At 36.4% G+C, this 14,727-nt stretch overlaps 1 protein-coding gene across 1 annotated transcript in view; it reads right to left on the reverse strand.

Annotated features, from left to right (window-relative positions):
• Nucleotides 1-11,762: 11,762 nt before the first annotated feature.
• The window catches only part of HSD17B4 (hydroxysteroid 17-beta dehydrogenase 4), a 188,266-nt gene continuing 185,301 nt past the window's right edge, over nt 11,763-14,727 (reverse strand). The window contains exon 24 of the mRNA XM_075179291.1: nt 11,763-12,894. Coding sequence (XP_075035392.1) covers nt 12,805-12,894 — 90 coding nt within the window. The 3' untranslated portion in view covers nt 11,763-12,804. The remainder of the gene's footprint in view (nt 12,895-14,727) is intronic.

Consider the following 14,727-nt stretch of genomic DNA (forward strand, 5'->3'; position numbering starts at 1 on the left):
TTTCTTGGTCTCCTCTATCCATGCAGAATCATACAAAATAATGTTATCAGACACTAATACTGTATTTCTTTTTCAAAAGCACGTCTTGGTGAGTCTGATATTCATGTAATGTGCACTTTAGTACTCTGAAACCCAATTTTGAGTCAATGTCTGTACTTTATAGTCTAGAAGATGTTGGTAGTGGTGTGTCTTGACAAATTCTTTCTTCATTCACATCAGTCCCTGTCCCATTGGAGCTTACAGTCTAAATCCCTAACAAATACATACAGACAGACAGAGAGAGAGAGAGAGACCAGGGTCAATTTTGATAGCAGCCAATTAACCTACTAGTATGTTTTTGGAGTGTGGGAGGAAACCGGAGCACCCAGAGGAAACCCACGCAAACACGGGGAGAACATACAAACTCCACACAGAAAAGGCCATGGTTGGGAATTGAACTGATGACCCCAGCGCTGTGAGGCAGAAGTGCTAACCACTTTGCCACCATGCTGCCTATGCCCAAGGCCACCTGTGTAGGACAAAGCCCTTCATTTATTAAAATGCTCTATTTTTCTACAAAATAACTGACTGGATTAGCTCAATTTATGTATTTTAAGTTTGAGAGCGGGGACTTTGGGATTGTCTTATTAGATACGTTATTTTTGTGTGTTGAATGTTTTGGTTAAATTGGTGGAAGTGTGCCTAAATATATGTTTTTCCACAAAAGTGGAACTCAGACAAGTCCCATTCAAAGAATTGTCCACATCTGGACAATCCTTCTCATAAAAACATGACTCATCCATACAGTAAATAACAGTGGTCCTTCGAAAACCCCCCTAGTTTCTAAGTCCATCCATAACTCACAAAAGTAGAGCTGAGGACATTATAGGGCACACATTTTGTGTAACATTATTTCTGGCTTAAGTTAATAAGGGCACTTCCATGCAGGTTTGCTATACGTAGGGGATATGCTTTTTAAAAAAAGTATTGTCCAAGAATAGACAACTTCCTTAAAAATATAAGATAAGACCAGATCTCAGCCATCTCAAAAGTGATAGGAAAATCAAGTGTGGCCCACACATCAATGTGCTTACCTTAGAAATAGAAGTACTCTCCAGAAGGAGGGTGTATGATATGACAAAGAGTATATGCTCTTTGTGTTTCCACTTTTCCTTAGTATCACATAATATGTGTGATACTGGTGCATTTTGCAATGAACTTGAACAAATATCTGAATGTAAGACAAAAAAAAGATAACACTCAATTGCTTGAAATCGGCTCCCTTTTATCTGCCCATCAATGGAGCTGTCCATTAAAATTCCCATCTTAAAGGCTAATGTAATCAGGTGTTTTGAAGAAAAGATAATAATATTAATAAATAAATAAAAAGATATGCCAGATCCTTCTGTTATCTCCTTTTAATAAAAAAAAAACCCTTGGTATTACTATACTTAGTTGTAAGAAGCTGAAAAAATTTGGGCTAACTTAAGGGGATTGTGTGGAAATATGTTGCCTGTTTTCTTCAGTTTAAACAGTCCCAGTCATTAAGGATATAATGGTATAATATTTTAATAAACTTGATAAATAATTACATCAATCTTCTTTTCAAGTTATATATGCAACTGTTCCTGATCAATACTGTAGGTATACAAAACTGCACAAATATAACACAATTACATTTATTAGCAAGTGCTGAAAGGCATAATAAGAAAGTAGTCTGGACAGTTACTTGACGGATGTCAACAAAATTATTTGTGTCTGCAAAGCCCAGTTTCAGCTGCATTCTGTGAATTACATTTTCTCCTGCAGCGTAATGCGCTCATTAAAGGTCTGTACACTATACATTTGCAAAATGATTTTGTTCTGCTGTTTACGCAGGCTGGGGAATGATGAAGCGATTTAAACCCACAACATGGAATTAAATTTCCAGGTGTTAGTGTAATTTTAAGATTTAATCCCTTAGGTGATTCAAGGCAATAAGCTGAATGACTGGATGACTGTTAATTACCATTGTATAACTATTCTGTGTCATTTACTCGGTGGGCTATTGATTAGTGTGACAGAGTATTAACCACTTGAGGATCGTCTAGTGTGATGTTATGTATGGGCTTTGTGCACAGTACTATAGAATCTCTGGACTCAAGTTGTCATTCAACCAAAGCCTAAGGACCCAGAAAGGGAGCAGTTACCAGTGGATTCATTTCCAGGCTCCCAAAATGATATGTTTTCAATGCAGAAGTGTTTTATAATTAATTAGATGACAATCTGCTGATGTCTTTATGATGCAACTATGGGAACCCTTAAGCATAGAAGTTCCCAGGGCAGATGAGTGGTTTCCCATTGCCCAGAACCTACCACACTCAAATGTGATCCGCTGGTGGATTCCCAAATGCTGATTGGTTGAGTTAGCAGCCTTTTCTAATAACTTATCTGCCCCTTTCAGGGTAGAATAATTATGTTACTGTATCTATGGTTGCTCCATCTCTGGGGGCCCACGGGCTTCTGCAAACTGCCCAGGTGCAGACACTGCCCACCAGCCCCCACCCAACATCCAAAGTGCCCCTGGCTACTGTATCTAAATACAGCCACAATAACCACGAGGAGGATATGTCCCATGTGAATGAAAAGTTGAGACACCTTAAACATATAGTATAGTGTTATTAATGCTGTAATATATTTTGTGTACTGTATGAGGCGATACATATGTATTTCCATTTATAGTATTATCTACAGGGCTATAAACAGTATTCACCCCCTTGTACTTGTTCACATTTTGCTGTATTGCAACATGGCACCATGATGGATTTATTTCAAATTTATGCCAACTAATCAACACAAAGTACCCGATAAATTTAATCCAGCCATTTGTTACAATTAATTATGAACAAAAGACTTTGATTTAGTAGAGAAAAAAATCCTAAAATATTTATTAATAATGATTATAAAACTTAATGAAAATAATAAATCCCACCACAGCAATATTTCAATATCATTAATGAGTAATATGTAGCGATGGTGCTAGTTTAAAGAAACATGATGTGCTAATGTTTGTTACTTTGTATGAGGAGCACAAGGCAGCTCATAAATTAGTTAAAGCCACAATGCATGAATGTAATTATATCATGTTTTGCTTGAAAGACTGGAAGGTATAAATAACACTTTCGTTTTTCTGTTCACCTAAGAAAATATAAATCCACTACGCAGTTCACATAATTAATCACTTATAAAAGCGGGTATGCTGTTGAGCATGTGAAATCCCGATCAATGTGGCAGATGAAAGATGGAATTGCCAATATTCCTATGATTTTACCAGCATCCATCCGTATAGTCAGCTCAAGATACTGTGCTGGTTTGGTGATTCAAGTCGCAATGGAAGTGAAATGTTATCTTTCCAGCAATAGCAGTTTCAGCTTATCAGGAATCACAGAAAGAAAAATTCACAATTGAGAACATCTTTGACTTTTAGATATAGAAGTCTTTCAAAACCTTCTATATCTAATAAACAGCTCATGCAGTTACATCATCATCATCATCATTTATTTATATAGCGCCACTAAGTCTGCAGCGCTGTACAGAGAACTCATTCACATCAGTCCCTGCCCCATTGGAGCTTACAATCTAAATCCCCTAACATACACACATAGGCTTGTGTGCAGCTGCCTAGATGCATCCAAATCCAGTCCATGAAGCAGCTGATGAGCAGTTGGAATGAATGGATCACTTATAAGTAGCTTATGGTATAAATTTATTTAACGGAAATAGCGCAGGGAGCTTATTCATATAATTGCAAATGTACTTATTTTTGATATTGTATGTATTAGGCATATGAGGGGAGGTAGTCTGATTGCAGGAAATAGTAACTAAGTCTTTTGAGATGAAGTGTCAAATGCCTGCTCTGGCCGAAGGCCCAGCAGGGGGTCGTTACTGTGTGGCCTTTTGTCCAGAGTGTTAGAACCTGTCTGAACATTGTACACAGCACAACATGCAGGAAATCACAGCAAGTTTTGGGATACAACAGATAAGTGTAAATATTATTAGCTTTGCATTGCATGTAAATCCCATGTTTAGGTAAACAAATTGCATCCTGATTCTAAAAATAGCTCAGACCTCAAGGGTGCTGGCTTACCCAGTGAGGATGTGTTCAAATTTGTGAAAAAGCACCGTCTTGTATTGAAAATTGTTGTTCATGTTTCATCTGACCTGCTTCCCGGTACCTTCAACCAGGATGAGGAAATAAACATCACTTGCTTCAAAGACCTGCTTGGAAGCTTCTCTATTCCTGTGACCTACAGATTAGACCCAAAATGTAATCCGTTTGCGGCTGTTTCTGAGGTTTGGACCCAGCATCCAGTGCCACCGCTCTGCCCGCTACCCAGCAGCACTGGCTAGTGTGATAGGCCAGGAGGGATCCATCCACAGCAACCCTGATCCATAGGAAGAGGTCAGGAGTACCAGCCCAGGTACACCAGTAACAAGGTACATTAGCAGCGTCAGTTATCCAGAGGAAACCCGCTTCTGGATGCCGCTAAAGGAGTCCAGTGGTGGCAGCATTTGTAAGCCCCTCCTACTGCGGTGAGAGGGCACATTTGGGATAACTAAAGAGAGCTGTGACAAAGTAAGCCCAGCTGGTTCCCAGCGACAACAGACAGGGTGGCATAGGTGGTCCATCCTGTCACAAGTACAAACAATTGTTTTTGCACCATATGCTTCTGCACTCAGTCGTCCTGTTCTGCAAGCTTGTGTTTTTCTGTTGTTGCTCCTACACATTCACAGTAATTGCACTTACAGTTTACTGGGGCAGCTCTAATAGGAGCAGGGCAGAGATTGATGAACTGAGATGTTGGAAAGATGGTATCCTATCACAGTTCCACATTAAAAGTCATTGAGCTCTTCAGGACAACTCATTGTTCTACTGCTGAAGTTTAACTATAGAGATTGCACGGCTGTATGCTTGATTTTGTGCACCTGATAGTAATGGGTGTGGTCAAAACACACTAATTAGAAGCGGTGTCCACATACATTTGGCTATGTAGTGTATGTCTCACACCCGTTCTTCTTGGTTTCACTATTACTTCTTTTCACAATTGTCACTGACTTCAGAAAGGCACAAGCTGCTGACCCTGTCACATTTGCTTCTTGTTGTTATGTACTCTGCAGCTGATAAATTAAACTCCGAGCACACCTGATGAAACATGATGGGATGTAGCTTCGTTGGCCCTGATTCATGAAGGAAAGTTAAGCAAAAGCAAGCAAATAAGGCAAAACCATGTTGCATTGGAGGAGGGGGGGGGAGGATTTAAAATGTGATGACAGATTTATAGTTGGGGTAGGGCATTTCCTAGATAAACTTTAAATTTCAGTGTACAAATAAGCTATCAAGTATGTGTGTGCTACATGAAAAAACAGACAGTATTTCCTTATGTGCAAAAGAAACTCATTTGCACCCCTTGCATTGCAACATGGTTTTGTCCAGAAATCTTGAGTAAGAAAATCTACTCAATTTTTTGCTTAACTTTACTTAATGAATCAGGTCCGTTGATACAAATAGCCTACAGTACAAGTGATGAAAGCAGTTTGAAATGGAATACTGTGCACCTTATTCTTAAAGTTCCAAGGAAAGAAATGGAAACCACTCACCAATAGATAAATTATTTTTATCTAAATATATTTTTTAAAACATTAATCTTGACTGGAGTTATTTAAATTGGCTGCTGAGCTCACATTAGAGGTCAAATAACTGATTACAAGGTTCATTTAACTTTTAGGCCAAAAGTGGCTTAAACCTCTAATTTAAATCCTATTTTTACAATTACGTGCTGCACTTGTTGGCTTTTAATTATTTTTATTATGGGCCTTATAGAGCTTTCGTTTAGTAGGAAACTGATAAGGAAAAATAGACATGAAATGAAACAAATATTTTTCTTATTGCTATTCTTATAGTTACTTTAATATAATTAGAGCAATCACATACAATTTAAGAAATGTACTTGCCTCAGTATAGGGATACCTAAAATTATACTTTTGCATAAGGTCTGTAGGAGTTATAAGGGCAGAAAAAGAGAATGTTTTTTTTAACTGTTATTGTTTCTTCTACTTTTTATTTTTAACAAGTCAGCAGAGTCAAATGGGTTTCTTTAGCGTCAATAGATTTAATGTAAATGGAGTAACAGTAACCAAACTATCATGGATCTAATAATAATGCCATGCATGGGATAGTTGGCTCAGCTATAAGGTAAATATCATAAATATTTATCATAAATAACCTGGTAAGAGGATAGTAGAAAATAGATCACTTTTGTTAAAAGGAGTATTCATTATTTTACAGTTTTAATATGTTTAATATACCCTCAGTGGTCACTATGAGTGCAGCGTCCAACAAACCCTCAGATATTCACCAGGGACCTTTGCAAAGAAGTTTGGGCTTAGCTGCACGAGGTCCGCAGGTCACAACACTCAGGGATTTGCCTGGAGTGAAGGACTGGATGGTAAAGGATGCGTAGGCTCAATCAAATATCAGATGGGAAGTTAAAACTAGCTGAGGTCAGTTACACAAGAGAGCGCAACAGAAAAGCAGAACCAAGATTACTACCAGCACTAATCTTGGTTGACCCTAAAAATCCACCACTTCCCGATCCAAGTTCATGGCAGGTGAGAATTGTAGCTACAGGTACAGAATAGTGATGTGCTGCTTCCTGGTTATTACAGAAAAGAAAGCATTAGGCACACAATATATTAAAAACTGTGGATTAAGTAGAGATTATGAAGGGGAACTTTTTTAATATTTGATACACGAATGATTTACAAATCATTTTCCAAATATATATTTCTTTGGTGCACTAAGTATCACTTTCAAATTGATTGAATTCATTTTCAGGCTTTACACACATCAGTTCTTTACTTAAAAAATGTAAATGAACAGCACTCCTTTACCATTACCATGAACAGTCTCATTGACATTTTAATAATTAAAAAGGGAGCAGCATGCAACAATCCCTTTACAATTTAACATCAGTAACAAGATGTCCCAACCTATGATTAGTGTGAGTTCATAGAGATTCTTGCTAATTGTGACAAATAGAATCTGAGATGATCAGCACATAACTGCTTGTTTTTAATAAAAGGGACCAAAAATAAACGTAGAATTAGGGTGCATTACTCTGTTAGGGGACTACTTACAATAGGGAGAGAAGCCCTTTGCTTTTGGGCCGGTGACACGGCTTCTCCGTCTATCAAAGCTCGCGGGTCAGTGTTAGATGGTGTCCACGCTCTCTATTGACGGCATTTCCGTGCTTTACATATATTTACATATTTAACAAGGACAACAGTCTCCTACTGCTATCGCCATCTCTGGATGGCGATAGCAGAGGCTAGCCGAAGAAAAATACTTCATTATTTAAAATAAAGCATTTTTTCATATTTTAAATATATAAAAATATAAATACTTTTCAATTTATTATTGTTTTCCATTTTTAACGAAAGTGGAACAGGAAGCGTAAGTACAGATTTCCAGTTGCACTGTACATGAATGAATCGGCAAGCCTCTGACGCAGCGTGGTGAAGCAGTATGTTCAGCTTTAACACTGTCAACCAGCATCCTCGGTGAGTAGTTTTAATAGAAAATTTTCTCTCGCCACAATTATTACTGCGATAAGAGACCATAGAAAATCTTTATAAATCTGATATCGAAAGTTAATAAGTAAACTCTTTAATCACAAGCAGTTCCATTGCTAAAAATTGTAGTGGCTCTTTATATCAATGCTAGCCACAGTGTTGATTAGGGAACAAGAGGATCATCGGCGGGGGCAACTATACCACGCACCCAATGTAACAAGCGATTAGACCATAAGATACTTGCCTATCACAAAACCAAAATAACTAAATCATAATGGTAACAACATAATTAACACTCCACAACTTCTTAAAACCTCTGCATTTCTTCAACATATTTTCAACCAACACTTTCCACCATCTTTGTTCTTCTTTTGCCAGCTTCTGAATTTTGCTTTGACTTATATTTTTGGCACACTGCAAACCAATCAGATGCAAGGGACTTGGTGGAATAAATCCATTTTTGAAGACTGTGGCCAAGAGAGGGCAGGGCCCAAAATAACATCTAACAAGAATTGAAGAGTACTGAACATTGTGTTTTTTCTAATTAGGAGGTGACCCCTTATCAGTATACATTATCTAATTTTCCATTCTATTAGACTTTGTATATGACATTTGTCAGTACCTCCCGGCATTGTAAAATACAAGTGCTGGTAACAGACAATGTAGCGCTGACTAGACTCAACTCTTAAGACACCCATCCCATGCAAAACACACGTGTGCTCCACTGATCGGTTCCTCTGCTTTATAAATTTACATATATTTAGACAATGTAATTCAATAAAACAAAAAACTTTATTTACATTTTAGAGAGCCACTTAGATTAAACCCAGGTTATTATTACCAGTTCTATTTTCAAATTTAAATCTTGTGTAAACATTTGTGAAAAATAGAATTGCTTGTGATCAGATATGTAGAACTTTTCATGTACTTCATTCGGAACTGATTGATTGCTCAGAATTTCACGAATGCCATTTAATATGCCTGGAACGCAATACGCAATACATTTCCACTGAAGTGAAAACTGGTTTAATTAATATACAGCAATGTGCTAGATTTTGTCCCTCTGGAAATTATTTTTACAAACATAGATTTAGGCCACAAATGTAATTAAAAATATTTTTTAACAAAAATAATTAGTTGTTAACAAATGTGACCACAAAATATTCTTGGATCACTACATGTTCTACATCAAACAACATTGCATTGTATTTGAGTATCTTGATTAATGGAACAGAAAAACTTGCCAAAACAATAATTTTGCATTAAAATATATATAAACATTGTCAACAACCTTGTCAGCAACTTAAGAGAAGTTTATATTTTTATCTTTTATGCCTTGAAAAATATAAAGCACGAGTCTCTCAATGGGAGGTTTATTATTTATTTTTTGTGTGTCTGTTAGGGTCAGAGTACTTATTGTAGTCATTCAACTTGCAGCCAATCAGAGCTTTAGAATGCAAGCAGCAACACAAATTAGTTGAGTACAGCCAAGTCAAGCATGATCATATGTAAGCAGCATTTGGACAACTAAATAACTGGTGTGACAATGGAACACGTCTTGATGAAACAAATCATCTCATCAGAACATCGCTTAAAGCATTATGGGTCTGACTTATGTTCAGACGCAAGTCCGTTTGCTTGCTGTATCTTGCATGAAATAGCTCTATGCATTCTCAAGAATTTACCTTATGTCAATGAAAGCATCTGCATGGAATTCCTGTATCAACACTTTTTGGTATCAGAGCGTTTGAGTAATTAAATTACAGGTTTCTAATGGCCTTATACAGTAGATAGTGGCAGCAATAGGTGTGTGTGGAAGTGAGTGTGTGTTGGCAAGGGATCCAGTTAGATCTGTAGCTTATAGGAGAGTATAAACTTGAGCTTTGGAATCCTGTGTGGTCCCTTACAGTAGCTTCCAAGTCACAAGTGTGGTTTGGGAGAGGTTAAAGTTAGTGAGAAGTTTCCTCACATATTAGAGGATAATTTGTTATATTAGGTCTCAGAAAAGTCTGAGTCCTTACAGGTGTCAATAATTTTGACATTGCCATTTCTTTTCATCTTCTAATTTAAAAGGATACCCAGTATTAAATTCTGAATAAAACACCCCCAAAGGATCTGTATATCTGCTGCTGTTAATTTCAACTTACCTTTAGAGGAAATCTTGAGTATTTGGAACAAAACGCAATTAAAAACAAGCCAATATTTTGGGACGCGACTGTATATCACACGCTCATTACTATTCTAGAACTGATTATTTTCAAAGCTATCACTTTGCAGGACCTCTGAGGTTTTCCTCTTAACCTAGAATACCATCATTAACCAAATAACAGCTTGTATTTCAGTTATATAGTACTTTATATGAAAAATTGAATTAGCATATGAATTTGATAAAAAAAACAAATCCCTAACAGAGGACACACAGCAATATAAAATTATGCAAGTGGGTTTCTTACAAAAAATAAAAAGAAGATATATGGAAACAGAAAAAAAAAGGTACGCAATTCCCTATCTGTTGCAATATGACAATAAGTGTGTGGGAGGGGACCGATTCTCCAATCGATTATTTGACAATGTACAGGGACCTTATAAACATGATTCTTCAGCTCAGCCCTCCTATCCGGTCAGGTATCTAGGAGAGGGCTGTGTGTAAGCTAATGTGGTTTTACGACAAATTTTTATGACTTCAACTGCACTCACAATTCACAGTATGTTCTTGAAAAATGACATATTCCAATGCATTGCATGTATATGATTTTATCTCCAATCAATGGACACAAATGTACACACAGATACATATGAAATATGACAATATTAGGTATATTATTGGGGACAACAAGTTTTTGCCATAACTTCGCTAAGTTGTATTTTGGGAAGATATGGGCCTATCTTCACTGATTATACACACATGCAAACATTGAAGCCAATATAAATTATGAAAATAGTTTTTTTATGTATCCCTTTTCCTATATTACATTATAGGACATATTGGACTTTGCAGCTACTGCCGCTTTTGTAATTTCATCTTTACATTGCTGGCTCCCCTGGGGAGATTGGCACTAAACATCCTTTCTTAAGCTGTGATTACACACAGCCTGTTGACACTTGTTTGCTAAGTGACAGGACCAAAACCTTCAAATATAACATCCAGGAAAATGTACATGAGGAAAAGGCAAATAAGCTCCTTGTGTGCTCAATAAGATCATAATTTTTACCTGGGAAGGTGGGGCCAGCATTCATATATTTACATTTTTTTAAATCTGATTACTGTAGGAAAATTATTTCAATGTTTTAGATTTTAGTATGTAAATAGTATGCCTTCCTTGTTTTGGAAAAAAATATTGTATGTATTTTTGCTGGGTTTAACAAACAATTAAAATGATACTGTTGCTATAGTATGGTACTTTAAATGATCTTGGTTTACACAGGAGGTCAGTTTAAAGAGGAAATAATTTATTAGTTTTACTAAGCCTCATTATTCAATAGATGCTGCCATGAATGTGAGACAAATCTATTCAAGTCACTGACTTCAGCTAAGTATATAAATTAAACTTTTACATTCATGAATAAATGGCACTGAATTTTAATAAAAATTATTTCATTTTCTACAAGTAGTTCTAAGTTTCCACATGACTAAAAAACAAAAAGATTTAAACTTCCACGTTGTCACAATATATAGGTATTGTTTAATTTTAAACTATTTTGCTATTCTCAAAAGTTAAACCATATTTATAAATGCAATCTAGATTTAAAAAAATCCACATGGAATTTATTCTAACATCTGCACCTGTGTTTCATCCGCACTTTCCAAGCCCTGAACACTGAAGAGGATTTAATGTATTTCAGTAACCTTGAATGACAACAGAAATCCTGATATATTATTCCAAATCCATATTAAATAAGGCAAGCAAATGATTTAAGGGCAATTAAATATCTGTTCTGGCTTTATCTAAGATCCAAAGCAAAACAATAATTGAAACATTATAACAATTCTTTGAGTGAACAGCTTGCATGCCACAGAGGAACATATTTGTGATGTGATTTCACTGGCAAAATAAAAATAAAAAACAAAACAATGACATTATCTAATGAACCCATTCACTGGAGCATGAAATAGTACTTATTTTTTTCCCAGAGCAGGGAATTTGACCATTAAATACACATTTCAAGCAGACTTAAATGAATATTTTTTTTATTAGAACATATATTTACATACAAGTAGGTACTGTATAGCTCAGTGTTTTATTAAGGTACAGAGAGGTATCAATATTATAATCAGCCATTATAAGATGAAGAAATTTAAAGGTTTTGTATTTATTTTAGCATTTACTCCCTCCCTTTGATTAGCAGAAAACATGACTTTCAATGCCAGCATTCACATTGCTATAGAAATCAACATATTCAATTCTCCAGTTCCAGCTATGAATGACTCCCATGCAAAGATGAAAAGAGAATAATAAGGACATTAACGACTAACGCTGAATGGGTAACTGAGCAGAAAAGGCAATGTCATCAATCAGTTGTTCCTTTCATTTTTTTTTTTTTTTTTTTTAACCTGTACTACAAAATCGACACAACCTGACTAGGGGCCTGATTCATTAAGGATCTTAACTTGAGAAACTTCTTATTTCAGTCTCTTGGACAAAACCATGTTACAATGCAAGGGGTGCAAATTAGTATTCTGTTTTGCACATACGCTAAATACTGACTGTTTTTTCATGTAGCACACAAATATCAACTTTAAATTTCAGTGTACAAATAAGCTATCAATTATTTGTGTGTTACATGAAAAAACAGTCCGTATTTAACTTATGTGCAAAACAGATTACTACTTTGCACCCCTTGCATTGTAACATGGTTTTGTCCAGGAGACTGAAATAAGAAGTTTCTCAAGTTAAGATCCTTAATGAATCAGGCCCTAGATGCTATGAGTTACTGCACCTCTTCCTATGTAGCAATTTTCATAAATATCCCTTAATATCTCCAGCCCTATCATGTGACTCTACATAACGAGATGGCAACAATGACTAAAGAATACTGAATTTGGGATTTTAAGTAATTATAAAAGTTCTAGCATAAGGGGCAAAAAAATATTATGACAATTATTAGATTAATTATTTTTATTATTACAGTATTGTTATCATTACTCCGGTTCTTGCTTATAGCACAATCTCTTTATGCATGAGGACGGCAGTGCCTGAGTCCGTGGTTGCCTGCTCACAGCTTAGCATAGTCTTTCAATATGACTTCCAGTTTTTGGCTCAGCATGATGTTGCCTTTCACTTTTAGCTTGCCAGAAAAAAATGCCTAAAATAAAATGAGAAAAGACACATCAAACGCAAATACGGTTTTATCTTTATTTTCCCTCTGCAATCCTCTCTGTAAGAATTCCACTTTGAAAAGCACAACCTGTCCCAAAAGAGTTGCGATGAGTTTTTATAAAAAAACAAAAAAAAAAACAAAACCACACCATGCATAGCATCAAAGATGAACAACCTCAGATAAAATCTAATCACGAACACATTGAAATCATCATCTTTTCTTCCCAGGAGACATAAATACATACTTAATTTTGCAGTGGCATCTGGCAAAAGAAAAAGAAGAAAGTGCTAAATGTCTTGCAAAAAAAATAAAAGAAAGTGCTGCAGATGAGTTCACACATTGCAGTGGAATGGTCATCTGAGTGGTAAATGTACTGCTTCATTTTTTTTGATCATGATGCTTAAAAGAATGCTGACTATTGCAATCTGCATTGATACCTAAGCCTCAAAGGCAAGTTCAATTTCCCTGCTGACTCAGTGGTATAGGAATAATGTCTTTGCATTTTATATCTTTATGCCCTGACTCACTTGTATTTTACTTTTATGCCTTGTACATTTAATTGTTATAGATCTGTGACCAGATTGCAAAGTCACACAGTGGTGAATACTACCCTTGCCTGCGTTTTTATGGCCTGTTAGCATCTATAATCTAACTAGAAAGATGTGGCATTATTTTCTGGATTTAAACATAACCAATTTACAAATTTGTTGTTCCGTGAGCAGAACGAGACACCAAAAACATCATCATGGTGGGACATTTTCTACCAGTACAAGAAAATACAAAGCGGCTGGGAAAATATATGTAGGTGGTACCCCACCATGCTGATCTTCTTGTATAACAGGATTCCTGGGTTTCCTCATTAATAGCAATATAGATGATAAAATATATACTTACAAGTTAACCCGTGTATGATACTCATGCATTCTCGTCAAATCAAGCTACTTAAGGTGTTAAAAAGGTTCTTGTCATCTTCATCGCCACACACACACGCCACTAGGCTTTTATATGTTAGATAATGCTAAGAATTTAGTAGGTCAGTGTAGTATATAACTCCGCCCAGCAGGTGGCGCTGCAGCTTGAGCACTGTCACCCGGTAGTTTTTTCCACACACACACACACACACACACACACACACACACACTAACACACGCCGCTAGGCTTTTATATATTAGATATTCGATAATGCTAAGAATTTAGTAGGTCAGTGTAGTATATAACTCCACCCAGCAGATGGCGCTGCAGCTTGAGCACTGTCACCCGGTAGTTTTTTCCACACACACACACACACACACACTAACACACGCCGCTAGGCTTTTATATATTAGATTTGCCTTGGCCTTGTTTGCATTTGCACCTGAAGAGTGTAGGCATGTTAACAAAATAAAGACATATTCATGACACACATCCTTGACATTCAATTCTATACACACAAAGTAGTTCTCTGTGTGCGATACTCTCACCAACTACACAGGACCCCACACACATCACATTGCAAAGATGAAGTAAAGTTCTATTAGCCAAGCGGAGCAATTGGGCACCTGTCGCATGGCACACCAATCAGGTGGTCGGTCTGTAGCAGTGCTTCATTTACATATAGGTGTATATGAGTATGTGTAGCTAAAGTGGTACAATACAGCATGTTTTCTTTAACTAATGAAGTGTTAAATCACACATCTTTTGTAAAGGGTCCTGGCTTGATCTGTACTTGGCTCTCCTCTGGCCAGATTATCTCCTAAGATTGAGCATACATCACTGGCAGAATGAAGGCTTATTTTTTTTTAAATAAAGGCATATTCATGTATTTGTAAGATAGGGTAC

This window comes from Mixophyes fleayi, chromosome 1, assembly GCF_038048845.1.
Source record: "Mixophyes fleayi isolate aMixFle1 chromosome 1, aMixFle1.hap1, whole genome shotgun sequence".
Taxonomy (NCBI): domain Eukaryota; kingdom Metazoa; phylum Chordata; class Amphibia; order Anura; family Limnodynastidae; genus Mixophyes; species Mixophyes fleayi.